Raw genomic sequence first — 24,378 nt, forward strand, 5'->3', positions numbered from 1 at the left:
TTCCTTCCCTTTCTAGCTTGTACTTATTTGAACAATGCCTGAAACTTGGTATTACGAGCACTTCCTGTGTCTGTTTGCCTCTTTAAGAAGAATGATCGCTTTATGTATTCCCCAATTGAAAGTCGCTTTGGATAAAAGCGTCTGCAAAATGACTAAATGTAAATGTAAATGTAAAAATAACTCAATTTTGACTGCCACATGAGCAAAGCCAGAGGGTTAAAAGGCATTTGGAACCAATTTGGGATTTAAACCACAGACAGGGACACCTGCAGATTTCTTGGGATAGTTGTCTTACTCAAGGGCACAAGGGCAAACCCCTCAACCAGCCAAGATCTTTAACCAGCCCCTTAAGGCTGTTAGGCCTAAATAGAGTGTTGAAAAAGACATCTGTTCCAAAGGTTCTAAACCTTGACTCACAGACAGTTTGGAAAGAGCTTCTGCAGTCGATAAATAAGTAGAGTATTTGGTCAAATTAATGACATGCCTAAATAAATGTAATAGCTAGCTACTTAAAGATGAAGTGTCAAATGGAAGAGAAAAATAATAAATAACCAGCTGTCAGAAGCAAGATGCAGCTAATCAAACTAGACATTTTAGAAGCAACGTGTTTACAGCCAGCCTTATCTTTTTTCCCAGAATTCAATGTACAAATGGCACCTTCCACAAGTTATTTTTTTTTTTGCTCTCTTCACTGAGGTAAAACATAAAACAACAAAGCTGATTTCCTGTAACCCAAACCTCTCATAGCAAACCAGAGTGAGAGGGAGAAAAACCTGCAGCAAGCCTGGGGCAGCCAACACATGAGTCAGGTTCCACATTCAGACATGTTCTAATTGGGCTGTTCTCATGTGCAAGCTGTGTATGTATATTTGCACGAGTTAGAGCCACAGACAAAAATAAATGTCACAGACTTTGGAGATCAGTTTTTAGTGGGCCTTACCAGATTTTTACATTTTCTGAAGAAAACCCCACCACCACAATGCTATGGTATTCTGAATGTTCTTTAGCACAGCTCTTCACAACAATCGTCATGATTTGAGGCGTCATTCCTGTCTGTAGCATTCTTGTGCTAACAATAGTCCTATATATCTTCCACTATATGTCATAGAAATGCACGGAAATACATGTGGTTGTCTTCAAGGAAGTGGATCACATTAACCAAACTAGCTGGCAATGATATCCAAGATTACTCTTTTGACATGTTTGGTAATAACAAGCATATTTGGAGGTCAAAGTAACTTATACAGAAAAAGTAACTCAACAAGCACAAATTTAAAACCAAAAGTACTCAATTTCATAGTCGTACTACCCAAACTGTACACTGGAACCAAGCAAAACCACTCTACAAAATCAAAGCCCATGCCCTCATCAACCTTTTCCCATAACTGAGGCTGAAACTGATTGATTTATCATCAATAGAGACACCCATCTTCCCAGAGTTGCCCACCCCAAGTCCATCATGTAAACAGACCAGTAAGTCAAGGCCAGTAAAAATCACTAGCGTCTCCGCACCATCCGCTGCGAGGCAGAGCCGGATCTCAAGTACAGTGACTGTGGTTGGGCCAGACCGCCGCCACTTCCTCACATTGCATGGCTGCTTCTAACCACACCAGTATGTGTTCATTCTCTCCATGTCTTCAGGCTACCCAATCCAAGTAGCTGAAAGGTACAAGTTAAGAGCTTACACAGAAAATCCCAAAAGAGCTTGCTGTTTATCACGCAATAGAGAGGAGAGCAGTCAAGCGAGTATCCTTGGGTTTGATGCTAAGGATGACTCAATATGCCTAGATTTTATGCAACAGAAGTGTAACACGCAAACAAACACTACTGTACACTTAGCTTATGCTGGATATACACTACACAACTATATAAGCCCAATTTTCACTTGCTGACAGTTTTATGGAGATCACCAACAAAAGCCCAAAATCTGAGGCAAATCGGTGCTCGTACATGTTAATGACAATCACATGGAGCGAATCAAAGACACGATCTGAGAGAAGCTCCGCGTCACAAATTCCATAGGAATATTTAGCAGGCTAAACATCTGGATGCTACGTCCAAAACTGAATACTTCTCTACAATACAGTATGTGAAAAACAGTATGCCAAAAGAGCAGTATGTCCAAATTCACAGTATTCCAAAAACAGTAAGCAAAAAGTATACGAATAATCTACTACTTAAACTGAGATTATGAAGTGTGCATTTGATGGACACTTTACTATCCCATGAGGCCACAGGAGAGGATTTATGAATGGCATTTACATGACACTTTTTTCAACTAAAAACTGAAAATGTTTTATGCATTTTGGCCATCCATTTACACAATGGAATTTTGGGGGCCTGAAAGAGCAAACTTTTGAAAATGGGTTTGAAAGTGCAAGTTTTTGAAAACTATACCGTTATTGTCTCCGATTGTGTAAACTACAGAAATGTGAATTTGTGAAAACGGTGACGTCATGCACATGCATATTACTTTTTCAGTCTATAGGTATGTGCGCAGGCATGCAGTGTTTCAAAAAACTTTTCAAAAACTTTTTTGAGATCAATAATGGCACTATTATCATTTGTAGATCTGCTTTATCGCTAAATTGAATTTGTTTCATAATTGATGAACTTTGCAAAATTGACAGTTATTGAACTACACTGAATAAACATTCATCAATTGTTGAATAACGACATTGTCTTCTGTAGAGCTGCAGAAGCAACATTAACACTTCTATTGTTCTGTTTATTACTGTGAAGCTGCTTTAAAACCATTTTTATTGTATAGTTAAACTCAGTTTATCAACAGATCAATCCCCTCACATAAGAGTGACAACAAACAGTGACAATAAAGACTGTCTGAGTTTATTTTACACTTGCCTTGATCACAAAACAAGTAAATAAATATAGCATTATGAGTTTACACTTATCAACAATTTTTTTTAAAAATCAGCACACATGAAACAATGACAATAAACCAGGATTAGATAGAGTGCATTACTGTTAAAGGGTTTACAATGTACAGAATCTTGTGAAATTTTGAAATGTCACAATTTACACAACAACAGTAAATTGATTACAGTTACAGTTGTTTCTTTCCAGTCGGGTGAAGATGCTAAGCCATGCAAAATGACGCTGGTTGCAGATCTTATGTTGACCTGAGGAAAAAAATCAAAACATTCAATAGAGCTCAACAGTCACATTATAGAAGTAAACCTAGCAATCAAAACTCTAAAAAAAAAAGTGATAACATATAAATCTTCTGAGACAGACCTACTATGAGCTCAGAGATTGTTAAACAATAGTATGTTCCTGTAGATACGATTTTAACTTGATCCGACATTTAGACACTGTCAGACATCATGGAAATCTAAACAGCGATGAGTGAAAGCTAGCTAGGTAATTATTACATCTTGTATTATTACATTTTTAATAATACAAATGCTATATCTCTTTTTTATTTTTTGTGTTTTGGGGGATTTGTGGTAGTTTTTTTTACCTATTTACTGCAAAATTACTCAACTTCACTATTAGTTTGCACATTAAAAACACTTCAATGATGATCTAAATTAATATGAGTTGTTTCTGGATATTGAAAGTGTTAGGGGCAGAATACTGCCATCTGCTTGTTAGAGAAAAACCTGTTAGAATTACAGTTTCAGAAAATAAGTGTCATTGTAGCGCTTAGAGACTTAGACATGACAAAGAGAGGATCTAAGTGCAGATTAATTTTAATAAATAATAATAACGAAGATGAACAAAACACTAGAACCAAGGAACAGAACTAAGTAACCTCACTGTACAAGCACAGTTGCATAACCATAAGTGTTATTCACAAATACATGTGCTATTCAAAAATTTGAGAATACACATGTGAGCATTCAAAGCTACCAGTACTACTGGTACTGCCTCCTACCAGTACACATATTATATGACACTTCACTTATGAGAATGTATGTTTATATTTAGCCTATAAAATGCATAACTTTTAAGCAAAAACCTTTTGCTATTATCGCTATTGTATGTCATCATGATCAGACATCCATCCTGAACCACATTTGTGCTCTCAGCTCTACAGCTTTCTAAATAGCCAAACCTTACTCATAAAGATGAAATGAATTTTTCATGTACAAACAGTGCTCTATTGAGAAATACACTCTTTACATTTTTTTTGTGTATACCTGTGCTTATCTTACCGTTAATCTAGTGATTTTAAGTTTACAGTAGTTTCCTCATGCGGCGAGTGTGTCTGTTAATGTTCATGGTGGTGCGGTCAGCAGAACAGCTCAATACATCCAGAGCCTCGTCTTGATGCTCCAGCTCTGTCTCAGCCTCCAGGGCTAGAGTCTTCAGCTGCTGGAGCATCTAAACAAACACAGCATACAAAATAATCATGTGGATAATGAATACTTGGGGTTGGGGTCCTAAATATAGATATAATATGGGCGTTGACTTAATTTTAGCAAAGTTTAACCTTTTTACTAATTATTTTGGCACAGTGATTGATTGACAGATGAGTCTGCAGTCTAGATGCTGGTGTTCGGCAGACATCAAGGCGAATAAGTGATGCAGTCACATGTGTATCTAACTACCTCTGAATGAAGAGATCACAAATTAGACATTTAAACTTGCATTTAGTGCTGTCCATTTGTGATCATATCACCCAATTTTGATTTTAATACAAGGTGTAAATGTGATCAAAGTGACAATAAGCCTAATCTATTTTGGTATTACTACATATCCTTTAAGGGTTAGTTCACCCAAAAATTCTGTCATTAATTACTCACCCTCATGTCGTTCCACACCCCTAAGACCTTCGTTCATCTTCAAAACACAAATTAAGATATTTTTGATCAAATCCGATGGCTCAGAGAGGCCTTCATTGACAGCAACACCACCCAAACTTTCAAATGTGTGATGTGACGTGAGGCCAAGTATGGTGACCCATACTCGGAATTAGTGCTCTGCATTTATCCCATCCAAAGTGCACACACACACAGCAGTGAACACACACACACCGTGAACACACACCCGGAGCAGTGGGCAGCCATTTTTGCTGCGGCGCCCGGGGAGCAGTTGGGGGTTCGGTGCCTTGCTCAAAGGCACCTCAGTCGTGGTATTGAAGGTGGGAGAGAGCGCTGTACATTCACTCCCCCCACCTACAATCCCTGCCGGTACGAGACTCGAACCCGCAACCTTTGGGTTACGAGTCCGACTCTCTAACCATTAGGCCACGACTTCCCCGTAAAGGTACAAGATCCATAAAGGTACTAAAGACGTTGTTAAAACAGTCGATGTGACTACAGTGGTTCTACAATAATTTTATGAAGCGACGAGAATACTTTTTGTGCGCAAAAACAAAACAAAAATAACGACTTTATTCAACAACCTCTTCTCTTCTGTGTCATTCTCATACGTTGTTTACGTCCAGCGCTTCCAGGTTCTACGTCAGAACGCCGGCTCATTATTGGACGGCTCCTGCATCAGCTTCACACGCATGCGTCGCGCTGCTCACATGTGAAGCTTTGGCCAATAATGAGCCGGCGTTCGGACGTAGAACACGGAAGCCTTCACTGTGCTTACTGCGTTAACCGCGAAAGGATAATGACAGGGAAAAGAAGAGATTGCTGAATAAAGTTATTATTTTTGTTTTGTTTTTGTTTTAACGACGTCTTTAGTACCTTTATGGATCTTGAGAGTTTGGGTGGCGTTGCTGTCAATGGAGGCCTCTCTGAGCCATCGGATTTGATCAAAAATATCTTAATTTGTGTTCTGAAGATGAACTAAGGTCTTAGGGGTGTGGAACGACACGAGGGTGAGTAATTAATGACAGAATTTTCATTTTTGGGTGAACTAACCCTTTAAATCTAATACGACTTAATCAACTGTAAAAATCCATCTACAATTTGGCTAGCTAACACCAAAGGAACAAGACAAATCTTTTAAAATATCTAAATATTTTTTCTTAAATAGTGTATTCTTGATTATTCAGACTCATTTAATGGTGTCACAAAACTTTGCTTTTGTTTCTTTTCATAAGGCTAAAAATGTCAGTGATGGAGGATGTGGGGTAAATGCAAAAGAATACAATATCTATCTTCATACAACAGGAAGACACTATTAATATATCATTATGAATAATAGGTCTGTGTGCATAGAATAATAATACAAAATAAAGATAAAAAAGTTACAATAAAAAGTTAAAATGCTATGTTGCTAACATAAAATAAAATGTTATGTTTTGATTGTCTCTTGATATGGCCACAGTAAATCTAAACACTTTTAATATTTTTTATGTTCTCCTTAAATCCTATTGTGGAAAGTGACAGGTTGCAGTACATTTTTTGCATTATTATAAACAGTCTGTGCTGAGTCTATGCATTACAGTCTTCTATATGACAAGCGGCCCTGCCTCATTCCTTTAAAACTTATTTTCCATCTCCTCAGGGCATTTTAACATGTTTGTTTTTAGTGTTTCTCAACCCCAAAACCATCCTGAAAAGTGATATCTGTGATGGTTGACCAACCATCAATTATCTCTGGTCATAGCAATAATATTGTGTTTTGAAATGGTTCAACACGAAGAGCATCATTCCGCACATCCCCATTATAATGCACTCAATGAAAAGCGGTTGACTGTTTTTGCGTCAATGTTTACGTCTGGTTGCTGTGTAGCATGCAGCACCTTGGCTGGGCACTGAGAGGGTTTTACAGCTGGCACTCTGGCCGTCTGACGATGATGGCACTGAGACCTTATATCTTTGTGCGGTGGGGGAATGCCTAGAGTCAACTTCCCACTCCTGTCTCATAAAAAATACAAGCCACAGACACGCCACACTAGTTTAAGTATGTTTGCTCAGTTTTTGTGTCCATTTTTTTTTTTAAAGGGGTCATTTGATGCGATTTCAATTTTTCCTTTCTCTTTGAGTATAATGTTTTTGTCTCGTCGCTCCGGCCGGACAGCGCATCACAGTATGGTAAGGGGCGTAACCTTTTCCGTCACACGCTTGAGGTATGTCAGAGCATACCTCGCTTTTCAGACTGATGAGCTTTGTAAAAATCGACGCGTTTCAGAAAGGCGGGGCATAGAGGAGAAACAATAATGTACAGTATGTGGAAAATAATGTGTTTTTTTAACCTTAAACCACATAAACACATTTCATTACACCAAATACACAAAATAATAATAACAAAGTGCAATACATTTACTGATGCTCAACAAGGAAACACACAACATTGAGAGCTGGGAGGTGTAAACTTTTGAACAAGATGACCTCAACTGTATATTGACACCTAGAGGTGTGGATGCAGCTAAACCCAAAGTTACAGTTATCAAGGCCATTGAAGAAATGTTTAAAGCCTGATTCATCAATTCCATGAACAAAAGTGTCTAATAATAAAGGGTTACCAAGATCGTTAGAGCAGTATTTAATTAATCATGTGATCTCAACATTTCTGCCCCCATGAGGCCATATGCTTCTAAAATATGTGTCTATTGTTGAAAACGATGTGTGTTTGTGTAAAACTGAAACCAAAGTTATCTCAAACCTGTTTTAGCTCCTGTGCCTCTGCTTCAGTTACAGTGGGCTGAAGCACATGAAGCTGCAGTTGTGTCAGTTCACCAGCAGGCACCTCCACTGGCACCTCCGTATCCTGCCCATGACCTGAAGCCACACAGAATGAGGTCTTATATTTCCTTGAGATGTGTTGTTAAGATTAGAAGAAAATGTTAGTAAACTGTAACTAAGCAGCCTACAATGGGAACTCCCAGGTCTTTTAATGACCTGCAGTAGATGTTGGAGCATGACTGCCACCATGTGGTAGAAATACTTTATGACTCTCAGTGTTACATCTATCCACTGTCAAAGATTTAAATGTGAAAATTCACAACCTTAAAATGTCATGGATTAAGCTCTATTTAGTTTATGGGCCTGTAATTTCATATTAAATGTATCATGTGTAGATGTAGTTACTGTGCTTACACTGTATTTATATTTTAAATATTCTCGTTATTTTTATCTAAACCTCTTACCCTAAGCCACTTGGGTCATTCAGTGTCAAATCAACCAAATTTCAGAAACGTACACAGGTACAATGTTTGATTTTGTTACTATTTTATTTTCTTTTTGAAGAAAGCCAAAATATTAAACAGCATAGATGAATATTTACTGAGAAATCTGTTTTGCAGAGGGGGGTCAAAATGTCAATTTTCACATGAAATTTTCAGCCAGATTACAACGAGGTAAAAAATTACTGATGGGAGCATAATTTTAATAGTTTTTTTTTTGCTAACATTTGCATGCCTGTAACATCTTTGTAACAAAGTTTGTAGTTGTGGGAAGGAGGTGGCGGGAACCGGCAGACATTTAACATAAATTTAATAATAAATAACTACCTGCATAAATTTGGTTGTCATGAACTGTGTGTTTAGAGAACGGATTAAGCACTATAAGGTGAATCGACAACTGAATTTAGCTGCAGTGTATAAGTGGCCTTTGTGGGTCACTTTGCGTACAGCTGATATTTATTGTATTTAAAGGGGAATGTCTGAAGAACAAGAATAAATATAATGCAGACAAATAAAACCTGGCTTGCTGATTATTAGATCCCTTTTTACAAAAGCACTTTTGGGAAAAGATATGATCACAGATCATAAGCTAGATGTGCTCTGTTTGACAGAAACCTGGCTCAAACCAGATGATTACATTACCTCATCTAATTAATCAGTTATGGAAAGAAATATCATGTTAAAGACTTTTGTGTTCGATTTGAAGCGGCGCTGCACAGATCGATCGGTACGTGGCATCAAAGTACCGCAAGAGTGATTCGAAAGCATGCCGAGCTGATCGGTCTGCGCAGTCGATACGCTCTAGTCGAACACACCTGTACAGTTGATTGGCGATGAACATGATGTAAGGCAACAACTCACTGCGTGATGTAGCCTATAGAATGCAGTTACATGCCCCTAAAATTCAAGAGATTGGTGCATAAAAGCTCCTACATGAGTTTTTGTCTTATATTTATATTATATGATATAGTTAAACAATATCACAAGAGCAACGAGTGCAATATCACACGAGTGCTAATAATGTGATATTGATTTTATACAACAGTTCACTAAATAAGAACATAATGTTATATTTTAGACACAATATTGTCTGTTTTTGCTCAGTTTTGCCAACGCAAATGTTACCTATTTTAAATCAACAGCAGAACTGTTGTGCATCTCCAAGCAACACACAATTTCTGAATGAATCCACATTTGAATGAATTAATTAAGACATTAAGACATTTACTGCCACTTACTGGCGGTTTTAGTTTCTTGTTTAAAGTATCATTTCATTAAAAATAATTTCATATTTGCATATTAATACAAATCTGAAAAAATTCCATATTAATAAAAAAACGAATTAAAGGGATAGTTCAGCCGAAAATTTAAAAAGAAAAAAAAAAGCTACTCTCTAAAGCTACTTTTTGTGATGTCTATTTCATGCTTTTCTCATGTAACACAATAATGTCTTTAAATGATCTTTTGTAGGTAATTTCTTAGCCAGATTTGATGTGTGATCAATATGCGATTAATTAATCACCACAAAGTGTAAAAATTTTAATCAATAGACAGCCCTAATTTACAGTAAAATGTTCAGTATTACTCAGAGGTCTGGTTTCAAGTACAATTTATTTGAAGTGATGGTGTTTTATATAATGTTATCTAGTATAAACGATAAATCCCTTTTGACATTTGTACAGGCCTCTGACTGTAAACAGGCCACCGGGGCACCACGTACACCACACAGAATTTTCTGATTTTCTATCTGAGTTAGTGCTGGCTGCAGTTAAAGTCTTAATTGTTGGTTATATTAACATCTATGTAGATAGTGAAAAAGATGCATTGGGATTGACATTTACAGGCATTTACTGGGGATTAAACGACTGATACTTTAGACTTAATTTGTAACATATTGAAGACACTGAAATTCTGCAGCACAGCAATGATACTTTGCTCTCTTTCCATTCATAACCCATTCATAATTGTTTTTCATGCTGCTAAATACATAGTGCAGAGTTTTGGGAGTGAGTCTGGAGGATCACTATTCGAAAGTTTGAAGAATAAATTGATTAGAATTAAAATTGTAATTAACTGTAATATTTGACCAGTTTGATCAATGTATGCTTGACTAATAAAAGTATACATTTTGCGGTGCCTGACATAGGACTATTATTTTAAGTGTCTCAAGTTATGTCCCGTCACCGTGTTATATAATTTACGTTTGTTTCGATTAAAATAAAGGCTGGCATTGACGTTCTAAAAATAAAACAAGACTGTCAAAACAAGTGTACCTGCACTCCAAATGTTTCCTCCACCTTCTGGGCTTCCTGGTGTGGTTGCCGAAGTTGCCTGAAATGCTGCATAGTCACGCGTGATCACAACTTTCTTCTTATACTGCATCTCCAGTACAGATAAAGCTTCAGTCATCCTGGCAGAGAGAATTCGGAAACAGATGTCAGGTTTTCCGATGAAGCGCTGCCGAACACTGATCTCGTAGGGGCTGTGCACATAGACATCATCCACCTCTTCCTTCTCAAAGCAATGGAGAAGCTGTCCGTTTGCATCTCGTACCTCGAGAGAGGAGACCAACACTATCAGGCTACCTGGTTTCAGGTTTCCAGAGCTTCCAACGTGGGAGAGAATGTTATGTCCCGTCACCGTGTTATATAATTTACGTTTGTTTCGATTAAAATAAAGGCTGGCATTGACGTTCTAAAAATGAAACAAGACTGTCAAAACAAGTGTACCTGCACTCCAAATGTTTCCTCCACCTTCTGGGCTTCCTGGTGTGGTTGCCGAAGTTGCCCGAAATGCTGCATAGTCACGCGTGATCACAACTTTCTTCTTATACTGCATCTCCAGTACAGATAAAGCTTCAGTCATCCTGGCAGAGAGAATTCGGAAACAGATGTCAGGTTTTCCGATGAAGCGCTGCCGAACACTGATCTCGTAGGGGCTGTGCACATAGACATCATCCACCTCTTCCTTCTCAAAGCAATGGAGAAGCTGTCCGTTTGCATCTCGTACCTCGAGAGAGGAGACCAACACTATCAGGCTACCTGGTTTCAGGTTTCCAGAGCTTCCAACGTGGGAGAGAATAGCTGGAATGCTGGTTATGACTTTTTGGCCTTTGCCTGAACCTTTAGTACAGGCCACTTTGGCAGCTGCCTCAGACTTGGCCTCCTGGTGGCTCTTCCGTGGCAGTTTGCCAAAAGGCCACCAAGACGGACACTCAAGTTCAGATAGTAGTCTGCACAAAAGAGAAAAAAAATGGCATCATTAAATTAAGTCATTAAGTCATCATTAAGTAAATCAATGGTGTATGGTGACAGTGGGTGTTCTTGACTTTCCAATGAATATAATTTACATGTATTAATTTAGCAGACACTTGATTGATTACAAATGAATAATGCAACAAACTAAACTTTGAAATGACTAAATTATGAAAGGCCATAGTAACGAGAACCTCTGAGATTATTGGACCTGTTTTCCATTGGACATTTGCTATTTTCCTTCATAATAAGCAATGACAAACCATTCCTGTTTATGTCCATATGTAAAAAAAATCTGCACAGCTTTCAGCTGGCAGGACTTTTTGAAGAAAAACACATCAGAGCGACAATGAAACATGGATGAATTAGAACGTATCGAGTGGGACATGCTTGACATTAAAAGGAGTTATTAAAAGCACAATATGCTAAGACATTCATGTCTCTAGTACAAGTTATGCATCACAGTTTCTGAATCTGAGCAAAACCTACTTATCTGCCACGCTCAGGTCTGATTCGATATTGTCCAGGCCCTGAATCATGCTGTCAAACTGCTCTCCCTGGTGGTCCAGGACTTTTCCAGTATCCTCCAGCCTCCGCTGGGCTCCAGATATCAGGCTGATCAGCTCCTGGCCCTTACTGAGAGGAGCCTCAGCTCCACGGGGCTCTGTAGGTGACAGCAGCCGTTCCCTCCAGAAGTGCTCTAGCACGTGGTAAACGGCAGTACGACAAGGCTTGAGAGACCCAAACCAGTGCTTGATGTTTCCCTGCTCCAACACAGTAAGAGCACTAAAAATGAAGCCGGAGGTCTCCATCTTGATCTCCATGATGCGTGAGAGCCTCAGGCCAATCAGATTCTCCTGATTCTGCTCAGAGTCGAAGCGTAGGGTGGTGCGGGATAAGGAGAGAATGCCACTGACCCAGCGTTTCTCGCTGTTGATGTAATAAGAGCCGGGCCAGCTATGGATGGATGCCTCCTGGCTCATCTTTTTGTGATGATTTGGCACAGCTGCCCTGACTTAGGGAGCCCACCTGCCAAGTGAGTGGTGTAAACAGAAAATTAGCAAGCAGTCATCATCAACCACTTTTATTTACATCAACGGTATACTTATTTTTTTTCTCAACCTCAAGTTGCTACAAACCTGGACAATTGTCTTTCTTAAGAGGAACACAAAAACAGAAGGCACAGAAAAATTCTAAGGGAGCCTTTAAGATTATGTTGATTTATATATCATTATAATAAATATAAAAACACACACACAATCTAGATCAAAATTGAAATCATGCTTCATTTTTTTTCGTTTTTATTGAAGAGCATGCAGTTCATGAATCTTCTGGAATCACAAACTATGGTTGATTAATCCAATTTCTGATTTAAAACATTATTTAAAGGCCTTTTACATTTCTTTTTCACGTGGTTCTGTATGCGCAGCAACAGTAGATGCTGGTGTGGATGGCATTACATGACATACGCAAAACAAACACCACGGAGATCATTTAATGTCATACCTTTCTTTTAGGATGATGTTGACTTTCAAGTGACAGCTACAGCAGGGTGTGACGGATTTCACGCATTAAAATAATAATTTCGCTTCGCATCGTAGTCAGTTGCGAGACGTTTACTCTTCCACCTCAGTGTTTCCCGTTAAAGTTTAATACATAAGAAAGTAAAAACACCAGACTCTGTTTCCCTGCCGCGTCGCAGCGATGTAAACAAAGCTGAACCAAAGACTGAACGCAGCGGTGATTGTTTTAGTGCGCTCATGTTTACACTCCGATGTGCAACAATAACTTATTAAAGGTTCCGCTAATGTGGCGGTGGCACATTATATATGTCTAGTTAAGGACACCGACTTGTATTTATTTACAGGCGATTTATTGAGATTTAATTAACTTGCTTTATTGTGTTAGACAGCTAATTCTTTCCGCACGAAGATGAGCAAATCATTGAGTTGGTGTGCACACGTTTCTTTTCCGGTGGGCAACTGGGTTACGTAGACATGTTCCAAACCCGGCGCAAAAAACACTATTTTCTTGCGTACCAAAGTGATTAAAAAAAAAAAAAACTAAATCTAAATGTATACTCAATATGCTATATCCATAAATAGCCTCATTTTACTATGCAGATGAGACTCCTGTTCCTGTTGCAAACTGCAGTGCAAAAGAATACAACTCCAACCCGAAGCAGATCATGCCTTTTAAGGAGTTTATCCAGTACTGGAGAGAGTACATTCAGAATGGGCATTCTTCACCCAAAGGATGTCTTTACGTAAAGGACTGGCATATGCAAAGGTACAGCTCTTCAAAAGCCTATAGCATAGGTTATTGTACAATAGCTTTGAATGTGATGCATAAGATTCGCTTGGAAACGTTGTAGTAAAATAAAAGAAGAATCGATGTATACAATGATTTTATACTCTACATAATGTCAAATGTGTTTATGTTCATTTTAGGAACTTTCCTAAACATAATACTTACAAGACCCCAATTTACTTCTCCTCTGATTGGCTGAATGAATACTGGGACACAATTGAAGTGGATGATTATCGGTTTGTCTACATGGGTCCTAAGGGGTCATGGTACCGTGTCAATCATTTGTCATTTACAGTGCAGTTGGGTGTAAAAGTCTGTATCCACATTTAAGTCTTTGAATTTTGAAAAAATGTACAACAAAGGAGCAGTATGATGTAAAATGAAGAAATATGTATTATTAGACATTGTCATTTGCGCAAAATTTCCTTTGGAAAACACAGGATTGCTCTTTAGAGGATTCTTAAATAATGCTGAATAATGTGCTGTCATTAAAGTAAAAGAGGACATGCCAAATGCTAAGAAATTATTGTTTACATGTTTTTTTAATACATTTGTAATAAAGTGTTATATTAAACTAGAACATTATAGAAGCATTCTCACAAGTGGTCTCAGACTTTTGAACCCCAATGTAATATATTAATATAATTTGAGCACAGAAATATGTCCTGTTTAAGGTTGTCCATATTAAATACTATGCAGTCAACATTTTTGTCCTTGCCTCAAGGACACCGTTCCATGCAGACGTGTTTCGCTCTTACAGTTGGTCTGCCAACATCTGTGGACGTAAGAAATGGCTCCTGTACCCTCCAGGCCAAGAGGAGTTCCTGCGGGACTGTCATGGCAACTTAGCCTATGATGTAACAGCACCCGTACTTCAAGACAAGGGTCTTTATCCACAGTTTGAAGAGGCCTGTCAGCCTTTAGAGATCATTCAAGAAGCTGGGGAGATAATCTTTGTACCTAGTGGTTGGCATCATCAAGTTTACAATTTGGTAAGCAGTAATGGTCTAATGGTGTCCACATATGATGTACTAAATCAGGGGTGTCCGATCCTGCTCCTGGAGGACCAATGCCCTGCAGAGTTTTGCTCCAATCTGCCCAAACAAAAATGCTTGGAAGTTTTCTACAGAAAACCTCTATTCTAGCTTGTTAGAGAGAAAAAACTATCAAATATGTGAGCAATGTAATAATTTCTTTCTGTTTTTATTGTGTGATTTCTATTGTGTTAGGGATCAATTTAACCTACATGTTTATGTTCAAAATTAGCTGCACATACACTTTTTTTTTTTTTTTGCCGTGACTACTTGTAGTGACTATTTGCACACTTGGGTGTACAAGTAAATTCAAATAGTATCTAATATTATTTGTACTTAATGTAAGTAGTATTATTGCTATTTATACTTCCTCTGCCTCTGTTTTTTTCTGAAACGCTGGTAAGGGTAAAATTAGTTTCTCACACTTCTTTTCAGTGCTGCAATAGCAATTAAGCTCCAAAAAACTAGTAACCAAAAACAGATTTTTTTGGCTGTGTAACTCAACTAGATAAAGAAACTGTGAATTTTCCTTGGACGATTCAGAAGATCAGTTTCAATTTCAAGTAAACCTCAAGTCTTAAATTTCATAGGTTGTCTTGCATTTTCAAAACACATCAATGAGTCGAAAATTTGCATGCACATTTGTGACCAAAAATGAAAATTATTTTTAAAAAATGTCAAGAAGAAATAAATTGTTTAACTAGTATTTTGAGCAGTTTGAAAATTGAGTGGGTGTCAAATTGACCCCAACACAACAGGAGGGTCAAGAAATATCCAGAAGCACTGTTTTAGATCTCATTTACAAGAATAAGTTATTCTATGTCAATCATAAACATAGTTACTGTAAAATACGGTTCATTTATACAGTATTATTTTGAGTGGTTACATTACATGTTCATTTCTCAAAACACATACATAAAATGTTATTCCCCAGTTTTTCCACAGATTTCCACTATCCCTAGTTCTGTAACCACAGCAGAATCTCAAACTCGTCATTTTTACAGTTCTTCTATCTTTGAAAATTTCAAGTTCCTGTCTGCTTGGTCCCCCATGTGCCATGTAATGTGCACTAGAGATCAGATTTTGCTTCAAGGAGCTAGGATCTGAGCTGATATATATTGAGGTTTCCTTAAATGCTGAGTCTATCCAAAAATTTGTTGTGGGCCATGATACAAAGATGGTTAAACATCAGCAGTTAAAAAAGTACATTTTTAAATAAAAACAGATGGTTTTGCAATACAAACACATAGAAGTTATCACAAAAAAATTCGGAAAACCGAAAATGGTCAGGCAACCAAAAATGAACCACTTGAGATAGATTGACGCAAAAGCAATCCTGTAGCAATCCTGAAGACCTTAATTAGCTCATTTAAGTGTGTTTGATTAAGATTGGAGCTAAACTCTGCAGGATAGTGGCCATCCTGGAGCAGGACTGGACACCCCTCCACTAGACGTTCTCTTTCTGACATTTTTATGAAAGTCTGTAGTATCAAGCTCTTTTGGTACTGGAGAAAACTAGGACAATTTCTCCAGCCCGTAGTTCTCATGAGTTCCCTATGAGAAAAACCTTCCTTCACCAACTTGCTAACTCACTTTCGGCAATGCATCTCTTAATAATAGGAGGACACCATTTCTATCAATCATAACTGGCTGAATGGCTGTAATTTGGATATCATGTGGCAGTTTCTGCAAGAAGAACTTTCTTCTGTCCAGAGAGAAATCGAGGAATGGCATGATACTATGGATACCTGCATCAGCATTGTCAGGTAACTCTATTTTTGGCTTTATTTTTGACATCAAGCATCACCGTTTCCAGGTCCAACTAATGCACCAACAAATTGTGTTAATAAACACTCGCAATGTGCTGTAGTACTACTACAGAAAAAACTATAACCCTGTAAACATAACTTTTATATTCCTGTGACATATATATTTATTTATATTCTATTTCAGGTGATCATGAAATCATGTACAGGAATCGATTATGGGGCGTTTGCCTCTTTCCTTAAGACTGTTGCAAGTAATCGAATGTCCTTTTTGAATTCATGTCCCAGAAATGCAGATAATTGCCAAGACCTCCTTGATAAAAGTCTGTTTGCTTTAGGCCCTCAGCATGCGGCCTTTGACCTTCAGAGAGTATTGCATATATTTGAGAGCATGCTTAGCAATGAAGACTTTAAGAGACTAGACCCTTCAGCTCTGAGCTTCAAACCTGAGGAACTGCTTCAGGAGATCAGAGAGGCTGTTCGAACTATTGTATAAAACCTATACTGTATGTAGAAGATCAGCTATGACAAATGTTAATAAATTCTTTTAACATGTTTGCGTCATTTAATTGTTGTTTATGCAGTCATGATACTTTTAAAAGTTACTTTTAATACTTTACAAGTTACTTTTAAAAGTAATGCATTACAATATTGCGGTACTCCATAAAAAGTAACTAGTTTGTGTTACTTAGTTACTTTTTTTGGACAGTAATGCATTATGTTACTTTTGCGTTACAATTGGACTGGGCTTGCTTATTTGTTTTTTAATAGCAAAAAACCCAAAAGTTATATTTTTGGCAACTGTAAAGGTACATTCACACCAAAAGTGAAATTAATAAGCCTCCTGCTGAAGGAAGTGCCCCTGTCTCTGCACCTTACTCCTAACTCAGGAGAGCTGTCGGTGAATAAATGGGAAAACAAAGTAACTGGCGTTACTTATTTGAAAAAGTAACTCCGATATTTCATTGAAAATTTAAAAGTAATGCATACTAATTACTTCAAAAAAAAAAGTCATCTGATTACGTAACTCACATTACTTGTAATGCATTACCCCTCAACGCTGATGACAAATATTAGTTTATTATGAGCACATAAACTTGGACTTCTCTATTAAAGTTGTAGCACTGGAAGGAGTGTGTCAACATCAAAGATGATAAAAAAAATTTCAGTAGATAGTTTCTTATTCATGTTTAAAATTTCAGTAGTGTATTTCAATAATATTAAAGTGTGAAATATGACAGAGCTCATAATTAACTAATGTAAAGTTAATGTCTCACCCTTCTTGGTTTGCTTTAAGCAAATGTAATATAATTGATGAGTACCACAGTGGAAATTTGGCACCCATCTATTTTTTAAACAAAACCAAGGTACTTTAGTACTTTAAACAGCTTTTTAAATAAGAACAGGTTAGTAGTACATCCATGAAGAAATTATTTGCATTATAAGATTAACAACAATGAACATTTTTTGAAACATTTTATTTCAAGGTGTCAACTAATACATTATCAACAGACTGCTGTGTAAAAGTTATAGTTTTAAATTTTTAAGTTAGCTAAATAAATATTTATCTGCATTACAGTTACAGCATTCAGGTGGGCCTTTGAGCTTTCTAGTGTTGCCGATTCATTTATCTTTACTGTTTTTTGGCCACCAGTCAGGTACAGTAGCCTGTAAAGTCACTGTCACGCCGTCAGAGGATTTAAGTTTTAGTGGCTCTCTGGCATGAGCCAAGCGTACGAGGCTCAGTCCCAGCTTGTCGATTCCTGCCCTGTGTTTCCCAGCTGGTTTGCCCCCCTCAGTCTCAAGAGCGGCACCTTGGTCCAGGGTCTCAGCCGGAGCAGACATGGTAACAGGCATTACACGCTTCCTTATCACACCAGTGTGGTGAGTTCTGGCAGTCAGTTCCTGTCCGATGTAGCATCCCTTGCTGAAGCTAATTCCCTGCATGTAGACAAGATTAGACTCCAGTGGAAGGGCCTCACCTGGCGGAAGATCTTTGACTCCTTCAGGTAGTCCTAGAGAATTTAAATAAAGTACAGGATTGATTATAAGAAATGATGAGATATCACAAAGGATGTGCTGACTCTTCAATACCATTTTAGTACTTTTAAATTTTAAGCATTTAAAAGGATAAAATACTATTATTATTACCAAACAATATCCACATACACTTTGATTATGGCTATTGCTTAAAGGGTCATGAAACTCCAGACTACTTTTTCTGAGACTTTAACAGAGGTGTTTGTGTTGCACATCATAGAAGACAATGTTAGCATCCGATAATTTTAACTGTTGGAGAAAAGTGGTTAATTTTAAGCTTTTTTGCGCTATTTTTATCTTCCGGGTTTAAAATCTACACACAATTTGTGACGGCCGCAGAATAAGCCTTAAAAGTTCTCAGAAGTGCAACAGGGCGTTCATATAAATTTTTTCGATGCAGAGTGCAAATGTCTGCGCATTTATTTGTGTTTTTAACTCGATGGGAGCGAAATGAAACTGTCTTGTCGGTCTCCCCTCTCCTACCCTATTTAGACAAAAGGTGGCTGCTTTGAAGCTAAAATATTAGATCTGTAAAAATATTAGATTTTTGTCATAGCTTCTTACTAGTAGTGTATGCATGAGGGAAAGTGTATATTTTAGACTGTTTTCTGACTTATCTTTTTATATTATATACACATATACAATTTCATAAGACAGAGAGTTAGTGCATGTTTAAATCCAAAACAATGTAGACTAACAATAATAAACAAATGCATCTAGTTAAAGGGGTCATATGATGCGATTTCAATTTTTCCTTTCTCTTAGAAGTGTTACAACCTTCGTTGAATCCACCGGCCGCACCGTTCTCAAGCCCACCGTCTGCCGCTAACTCTAGCCTGCCGTGTGTGACGCTGTGTTTCGTTCTGAAAGCGAAACTACTTGTTTCTACTTTGAAACTACTAAGTTGTTTTTACAACACTGTTCCAGAACAGTTCAACCCAAATATTCAGATGTGTCCAGCGCATTTTATGGAGGACTGTTTCCTGATCCTGGGAGAGTAGACTACAATGCCGGCTGTTCTGACTCACAGACTGTAAGTATGTTTTTTATATATAAAGAATTTGCCACTGACGATTCAAACGCGAGTTCTGAGCAGTGTAGAGTAGCGCTTGTTGTTTGTCATTTCTCCGATCACAAATGCAGACATGGTTTTATGTTTACGCGGCGCGATGCAATGCAACGTGTAAAAAGACAGTATAAGTCATTATAATCCATAATTATGTCCCCACTGGATGCAACACTGGATGCAACGAATGCCTCGTTTATAATGGGTTTTAATGTTTATGAATCATCGCTCCGGCCTGACAGGGCATCACAGTATGGTAAGGGGCGTAACATTTCCGTCACACGCTTGAGGTATTCGGCCAATCATAACGCACTGGATAGCTGGCCAATCAGAGCACACCTCGCTTTTCAGACCGATGAGCTTTGTAAAAATCGACGCTTTTCAGAAAGGCGGGGCATAGAGGAGAAACAATAATGTACAGTATGTGGAAAATAATGTGTTTTTTTAACCTTAAACCGCATAAACACATTTCATTACACCAAATACATAAAATAATGTTCTTTTTAGCAACATCATATGACCCCTTTAAGCTTGTAGGTTTGTTTATAAGTAATTATAGGAATCATTTAATACCAATTTCATAGCGATGTCTGTGGTATTCTTCAGTGTTGCTCTCTTGACAAACGGAGACGACCTCATGTGGGTTATTCCGACAGCTAGTGATCATTCTCCAGCCCATGAGTTCAGTTCTTGGGTCTTGTTCCAGTACTAATACTTTATCTGCTGCAGTAACATCCGGCTTTGACTTCCCCAACACTGCAGTTTTATTTTGAGGTAACAGAGCCCATAGTGAGAGACTGGGACACAAGCTGAAGTTCACTTTACGACGTATCTTGTAAACTTTCAGAAGCTGCATAATGGAGTCCTGTACAGTGCTGTCACACTCCAGAAGCACACCATTCAATCCGTCTGGGTTTCCTTTTAAACTGAAGAACAACAACAACAAAAAAGTTCCAGTAATGCATGTATGCAGAATTTACCCTTTTTTTATGTTTAGCACTGTTGTCCAAAAATCAGCACTGGAGATGGATGGATGGGTCAATAGTGTTTTGCAGTTCCTTTTGAACTGGCTTGTTTTTTAGTCATTGCTTCATGTTTCCTGTATAAATTAGCCTATAGCAATATACATTTTTTTTTATCAATATTAATCTGACAAACTGGTTGTAAGGTCTTTCCAGTCAGACGACGACTAAACAAATACACACTATAAAAAAAAGAGAAAGAAAATACTTTAAAATACTTTGTTTTCCTACTTCAAAATGTCATGTTTACTTTAATATACCTATTAGCTATTTATTTGTAATTGTTTGTGAAATTCACACAGAAACACTACCACGCTTTTTTCATTACCTATTAAATCTTTATGAAAATGCATATTAAAAAAGTTCAGCGATCTCTTCTGAGATAATCTGCTCTGATGAAAATGTCTGGGTTCCTTTGCACAGAAACGTTTGTGCTGTTTGCTGCGACTAAATCTGTAATCAAATCTTCTCAGTGATGAACTTTAATAAATCTAAATATGGATCTCAATTAGGGCTGCACGATAAATCGAAATGGAATCGAGATCGCGATTCGACAGAAGCTGCGATTGTCATGCGTATCTTTCAGTGAAGCACGGTTCTGTGATCAGCAGTAAATCTCCATCCAACGGCCAGAGAAACTCCACATACGCCTCGCAGAAGAAACCCAGAAAATGCCTATAGCGGTAGCTGGATAAACAGAAGATTCAACTGCTTTCATTGATTCAACATGACTAATAAACACACGACTACGGCAATATACAGTTTATCTGAGTTCTTATTATTATAATTTTCATTAAAATAAAGTATATTTATAATGCAATGCCTTTATCACTGCTTAAATACTATGAAATATGTTGCGTGCCTTATTCTGTGTAAGAAGCCACATCATCTCACAGAAGGATTTATTTCAAACACTCGACTGACGTTATGAAGTGAGTTTAGAGTAAAAACAAAATGCGCATAACAATCGCATTCGATTAATCGTGCAGCCCTAATCTCAATATTTGGAGGTTTCGCTTTTGGAGAAGCTTCTTGTTTTCATAATGTAGTGAGTGTTCACTTATATGATTGGCTAGACATAACAAATCCTGAAACTAGATGACGAGTTGATATTCTCTTGATTTGTGCTTAGCGCGAAAGTCCAAGAATTCTGATTAAATATTGTGATTATCAGATTAAACATTATCATGCAGCCCTAAAGTAAATGGTAAAATATTGACGCTTCTTCAAAACAATAAACTGATCTGTGCATATTTCTCTCCTGATTCAGATGAGATGACTTTTCACTGGAGGACAATAGCAAACTTCTATTTTGACCCATAAGTTAAAAATGTCTTAATGATGAATCAAGATGTTAATTGATGGACTGGAGTGGTGTGGATTATTGTGATGTTTTTGTCAGCTTTTTGGACTCTGATTCTGACGGCACCCATTCACTGCAGAGCATCCATTAGTGAGCAGTGCTCTTATGATGTTTATGAACTGCTCAAACCAGGCTGGCTTTACTGACATGTAGAAGAACAGAGCAGAAAAACAACTACATATCAGTAGTAGTCCAGGGTGGGAGAGTGAGATAATGCTGAGGCCACGCCCACACCTTACTAGCCTTGTTTACAAAACTCCAGCACCTCCAAAATCACATTTATATGACATTCCGTGTCTACTTTACAATTCAAACTAATGAAATATTAAAACAATGCAGTATATTACCTGTAAAGGATGATGTCATAGAGTGTCCTGCCTTGAACACTGAGAATGTGAGCATACATTGCGCGCAGTGCATCCTCTCCCAGAAGAGCCATGTCATTGGTTATTATTCCTTGCAGGAATGAGCTCGTGTCTTGTCCAGATACACTGATGAGAATCCTGTGTGGTAGGCTGTAACAGCTCAAGTGTACTGTATTGTTGGTAGGTTGATCTTGAGAGTGTTTTCTAATCGGAGTCCTGCACGCATTCTCGTGTCTCGTACAGCGCAAACAGTGCGCGTGAAGTCCTGTCGCGGTCGCTCTGAAAGCACTGCTAAACGAAATCACCCTCTGCATTGTGTCGTTTCCTGAAGCGCAGCTATAAAAGCTCAAAGTTCCTCAAAACAACACAAGTTCGCGTTATTTTGTCTCTCACCTTCCTTTTCATTCCCATACTGCATTGCGCGTGCGTTTGCTGGTGGTCTGAATACGAATCCTACTATGGTTTAGTTCATGAATATTGATAATATGATCGTGTACGTCCTTCCTGGCCCGTCCAATCAGTTACGTGTTCTATTAATATTTATGAGCTAATACTGCGCGGTAGTAATCGGCTCGTTTGTAGTGAAAGCCAAAGGGGTCAATATTTGTGTGTATATTATCGCAGTTTGTTTGAAACACCTATTTCTAAACGCTGTGCGCTGCTAAAATAACACCGTCACGCGCCGGTGTTACATTCGGTTCCTGAAATTTGGTTCCACTGGGCGGCGCTTACATGATTATTCATAACATTTCTCGATTGTGGGCGTGTCCTTGAGACAACGTGCAAATGAATGGAACTGAAAATATCAGCGCACGCATCTCGAATCGGAACTGATTTTATTGGATTATTTCGAAAAGGTAATAAGTTTCATACGAATTTTGTCACTGTTTTTGTCACTTTTGTAGTAGGAAAGTATGCGATTTCGGATGCAGCCCATGAGTCTCAGCTCCCTGCCTTTCCCTGTTCCTTATTTTTAGTAAACCTAAAACTGAACTTCCCAATGGTGTGTTGGAACTTTGTGTTAGTGCTACTTAATTAAAGTCCTACTTTATTTATGTATTTATTTATTTGTTTGTTTGTTTATTTATTTTTCTCCTGATGACTTGATCCATAATTTTTCTCCTCTCAGTGTCTGTTGGGAAACACATACTCCTTTTGGGGAGTGATTGGAGTATCCCCATGAAGTACAGCAAACCATGATGGAAACTAAGGACAACATGGTAAACAGAACAGAACCAACATAAATGTATTGCAGATATCGTTAAAGTTCAATAATGTTATGTACACATTTTAGAATTAGTCTGATTCAAAGGAGAATCAGAAGGCTGAATCCTGACTGACAGAGGAGGAGCTGGGGATGGAGGAGGGTAATTAGCTATTGAGCAATGCGAAAACTGCTGATAATACTGAGGGACCTTATATATGAATGCTTAGATAGGTGTCGTATTCCTATAGGTAGATGGGGATCAGCTGAGAGTCCGCTGATGGGAGTTTGACTAACGTGACCTGCCAGAACTAACGCTACGCTAGATAGTCTATTCCAAATTTATATTGAATGCAGTTTAGAACAAAATTTAATTTTTGCATTCAGCAGACGCTTTTATCCAAAGCGACTTACAGTCCATTCAGGCTATACATTTTTTACCAGTATGTGTGTTCCCTGGGAATCGAACCCACAACCTTTTGTGCTGCTAATGCAATGCTGTACCACTGAGCCACAGGAACACAAATAAAACACTTGAACTTGCAACATTACAAAATAAAGGAAACATCAAATCAATCAAATTATGTTTGAGAGGTAACGTCTTATTCTTATCAATAATAATAAAATAGTTTTGCATATCACCCAAAAATATTTGTCATTGCACTGCATCATTATCAAAATCAGCACATGGCAAACTATAGAGACAATAGGGCTGAGGGAATTCTTTATACATTTTCTTAAAAATTCTGTTTATTAGAAGACCGATCTTGGGCTTTAAAGATTTAGATCAATTCAAATGAAATCATTTCTTTTTTCTTTTTTTTTTACAGCAGTAAAATGACACATTTATATAACAGTTATATAAATCCCAAAATTTAATACAGGCTATATGAGTACTTATACA

At 37.8% G+C, this 24,378-nt stretch overlaps 2 protein-coding genes and 1 pseudogene across 4 annotated transcripts; 1 reads left to right on the forward strand and 2 right to left on the reverse strand.

Moving 5' to 3' along the window:
- Positions 1-2,869: 2,869 nt before the first annotated feature.
- Positions 2,870-13,076, reverse strand: LOC107711707 (synaptosomal-associated protein 47). Of its 3 annotated transcripts, XM_016516731.1 has the most exons (7): positions 12,811-13,076; positions 11,794-12,333; positions 11,132-11,282; positions 10,324-10,675; positions 7,531-7,646; positions 4,179-4,347; positions 3,072-3,140 (listed from the first exon to the last, which is right to left on the reverse strand). In XM_016516731.1, the coding sequence occupies exons 2-6, from the start codon at positions 12,285-12,287 to the stop codon at positions 4,201-4,203; spliced, it is 1,260 nt and encodes a 419-aa protein (XP_016372217.1). In that variant the 5' UTR covers positions 12,288-12,333; positions 12,811-13,076; the 3' UTR covers positions 3,072-3,140; positions 4,179-4,200. The 3 variants fall into 3 exon arrangements, with proteins under 3 accessions (XP_016372218.1, XP_016372217.1, XP_016372219.1); XM_016516732.1 differs by lacking the exon at positions 4,179-4,347 and having other exon boundaries at positions 2,870-3,140; XM_016516733.1 differs by lacking the exon at positions 10,324-10,675 and having other exon boundaries at positions 10,780-11,282.
- A 160-nt stretch (positions 13,077-13,236) lies between these two features.
- On the forward strand, positions 13,237-16,910 carry LOC107711674 (jmjC domain-containing protein 4-like; annotated as a pseudogene).
- A 967-nt stretch (positions 16,911-17,877) lies between these two features.
- Positions 17,878-22,960, reverse strand: LOC107711689 (putative transferase CAF17 homolog, mitochondrial). Its single transcript, XM_016516705.1, has 3 exons — positions 22,253-22,960; positions 20,094-20,446; positions 17,878-18,429 (listed from the first exon to the last, which is right to left on the reverse strand). The coding sequence occupies exons 1-3, from the start codon at positions 22,582-22,584 to the stop codon at positions 18,038-18,040; spliced, it is 1,077 nt and encodes a 358-aa protein (XP_016372191.1). The 5' UTR covers positions 22,585-22,960; the 3' UTR covers positions 17,878-18,037.
- Positions 22,961-24,378: the final 1,418 nt, after the last annotated feature.

This window comes from Sinocyclocheilus rhinocerous, unplaced genomic scaffold (genome assembly GCF_001515625.1).
Source record: "Sinocyclocheilus rhinocerous isolate Xijiao unplaced genomic scaffold, SAMN03320098_v1.1 scaffold807, whole genome shotgun sequence".
Lineage (NCBI taxonomy): Eukaryota > Metazoa > Chordata > Actinopteri > Cypriniformes > Cyprinidae > Sinocyclocheilus > Sinocyclocheilus rhinocerous.